The sequence below is a fragment of the Rhincodon typus genome, chromosome 46 (genome assembly GCF_021869965.1).
Source record: "Rhincodon typus isolate 14 chromosome 46, sRhiTyp1.1, whole genome shotgun sequence".
Taxonomy (NCBI): domain Eukaryota; kingdom Metazoa; phylum Chordata; class Chondrichthyes; order Orectolobiformes; family Rhincodontidae; genus Rhincodon; species Rhincodon typus.
This window is the reverse complement of record NC_063377.1, coordinates 8,602,100-8,605,121: the sequence shown is the minus strand read 5'-3', so window position 1 is coordinate 8,605,121 and position 3,022 is coordinate 8,602,100. Positions and strand designations below refer to the sequence as shown.

The 3,022-nt window shown below is 52.3% G+C and overlaps 1 protein-coding gene across 1 annotated transcript in view; it reads right to left on the bottom strand.

Moving 5' to 3' along the window:
- Positions 1-3,022, bottom strand: part of mrpl9 (mitochondrial ribosomal protein L9) — a 5,755-nt gene that overhangs the window by 863 nt on the left and 1,870 nt on the right. The window contains exons 5-6 of the mRNA XM_048620432.1: positions 1,507-1,608; positions 920-1,003 (exon numbers count right to left, since the gene is read on the bottom strand). Of these exons, the coding sequence (XP_048476389.1) occupies positions 920-1,003; positions 1,507-1,608 (186 nt within the window). The remainder of the gene's footprint in view (positions 1-919; positions 1,004-1,506; positions 1,609-3,022) is intronic.

Below are 3,022 nucleotides of genomic sequence, written 5' to 3'. Positions count from 1 at the left end.
TAGAGGGAGCTTTACTCTGTATCTAACCCTGTGCTGTCCCTGTCCTGGGAGTGTTTGATGGAGGGGACAGTGTAGAGAGAGCTTTACTATGTATCTAACCCCGTGCTGTCCCTGTCCCTGGGAGTGTTTGATGGAGGGGACAGTGTAGAGAGAGCTTTACTCTGTATCTAACCCCGTGCTGTCCCTGTCCCTGGGAGTGTTTGATGGGGGGACAGTGTAGAGAAGGCTTTACTTTCAATTCACAAGAGTTGAGAAAGCTTTACTCTGTATCTAACTGTGTGTGCTGTCCCTTTCTTGAGAGTGTTTGATGGAAGCACAATCATGAGAGCATTACTTTCAGCTTTAAAGAGAAGAGGCAGCTTTACTCTGTATCTCACCCACCTTGATGTTGCCAGGGTTGGAGGGTTTGATCGATAGGGAGAGGCTCAGGGTATTTTCCCTGGAGCATCAGAGGCTGAGGGGTGACCTTATAGAGGTTTATAAAATCATGAGGGGCATGGATAGAGTAAAAGTCTTTTCCCCAAGGAGGGGGGAGTCCAAATCTAGAGGGGCATAGGTTTAAGGTGAGCGGGGAAAGGGACCTGAGGGGCAACTTTTTCACACAGAGGGTGGTGTGTGTATGGAATGAGCTGCCAGAGGAACTGGTGGAGGCTGGTACAATTACAACATTTAAAAGGCATCTGGATGAGTATATGAATGTTTACAAGGATATGGGCCAAATGCTGGCAAAGGGAGTAGATTAATTTAGGATATCTGGGTCAGCACGTATGGGTTGGACTGAAGGGTCTGTTTCCCTGCTGTACAGCTCCATGACTTTATGAGCTGATGTTTCAGACTGAAACACCTCCAGGATCTGAAGGCTGTGAGTTGGATTAAGGGACAGGAAAACTGAGTGACGGAGAGAGAGAAAAGAACTTACCGTGACCTCACACCAATACTCTCCCCACCGGGTGATGGGTTCATCAGGAATCCTCAGCGCATCGTCTGGCACGAACACTCGAAGCTGAGAAACAAAATCAGATCTTGTTCATTCCCTGGTAAGAGCAATCCTCACTAGTTTGGCACCACATCTGCTCCCTCCACCGCCGACGCACAGTCGCATCTACAAGATGCAATGCAGCGTCTCACTCCTTAGACAGCACCTTCCAAACCCACGGCCACTTCCATCCAGAAGGACAAGATACATGGGAACGCCACAACCTGCAAGTTCCCCTCCAAGCCATTCACCGTCCTGCATTAACGCTTTGTCGCTGCGTTAAAATCCTGGAATTCCCTCCCTAATGGGAATTGTGGGGTGTCCCTACACTGCATGGACTGCAGCGGTTCAAGAAGGCAGCTCGTCCCTACCTTCTCAAGAGGCAATTGGGGCGAGCGATCAATTGCTGGGCCCAGCCTCGAAGCTGCCCATATCCCACTGAAGAATCAGTATTATAGACTGGACATCACAGGGCTTTAAGGAGTGCGGCTCGAGTAGCGAGCGGCTCCCAGGTATCTCTGTCAACGTACCTCCTTCAGGAAATGTCGGCACACCAACTCCTTCGTCAGCTCCCACTTCACATTATTCTTCATTCTCACTGTCAGCACCGAGTTCTTCAGGAACTGCACCGTCTGGGAGACAGAAACACGGGAAATCACTCACACACACACCACACTCACACTCACACATCACACTCACACACAGACACAGACACTAGCCATTCGCAAAGCATCTCCCACTCAAGTAAAGGAACTTCCGTGGAACTAATGGACCACAGAGCTCATGGCCACTGATCTCTGAAGGGGAACGGCACGTTTGCGAAAACAGCGCATGGGGCGTTCAGTGGTTAGCACTGCCGCCCCACGGCGCCAGGGACCGGGTTTCGACCCCACCCTCGGGCGACTGTCTGTGTGGAGTTTGCACATTCTTCCAGTGTCTGTGTGGGTTTCCTCCAGGTGTTCCGGTTTCCTCCCACAGTCCAAAGATGTGCAGGTTAGGGTGGATTGGCCGTGCTAAATTGTCCCGTAGTGCCCAGGGATGTGCGGGTTAGGGTGGATTGGCCGTGCTAAATTGCCCCGTAGTGCCCAGGGATGCGCGGGTAGGGTGCATTGGCCGTGCTAAATTGCCCCGTAGTGCCCAGGGATGTGCAGGTTAGGGTGGATTGGCCATGCTAAATTGCCCCATAGTGCCCAGGGATGTGCAGGTTAGGGTGGATTGGCCGTGCTAAATTGCCCCATAGTGCCCAGGGATGTGCGGGTTAGGGTGGATTGGCCGTGCTAAATTGTCCCGTAGTATCCCGGAGGAAACCCATGCAGACACGGAGAACGTGCAACTCCACGCAGACAGTTGCCCAAGGGTGGGATCGAACCCGGGTCCCTGGCACCGTGAGGCAGCGGTGCTAACCACTGAGCCCCTGTGCTGCCCCTATACACAGAGTGGGTGAGGAGCAGCTGTTCCCCTTACTTTAATGGTCTGACACAAGGGGACACAGGTGAGGGGCAGGAGGTTTAGAGGGATGTAAAGAGAAACCTTTTTACTCAGAAGCTCTGGAATGAACTGCCTGGGAGGGAGGCAGAGGGAAATTGCCTGGCATCTTTTATAAAGGACCTTGATGAACAATTGGCATGTCACTATGTTCCAGGCTTTGGATCAAGTGCTGGTAAATGGGATTAGGTTAAAGGTCAGGCATTTCTCATGTGTTGGCGCAGACTCGATGGGCCGAAAGTTCATCGCTCTATGATTGTGTGAAACATCCCGAGTTTGTCAGAGTGCGATGGGTCTGAATTTAAACCTGGGCTATGTAACTGGGCTAAAGGGATCTGGGGCCAGAGGCCTCTGAGGCACAGGTTTGGAAATGGAGTCGCAAAGGTGGGGGACAGAGAGAGTGAGAGAGACTCAGGCAGAGAGGTTAGGGGAGGGAAGGTGGGAGCTCAGGGTCCCCATGGATCTGAACGCAGGGCCATTAATGGGGAAGCAAAGGGAATGGTCAAAACACTGCAGCAAACACAACTCGCAGGATTGCGGGGGGACCGCGAGGTTGGGGGG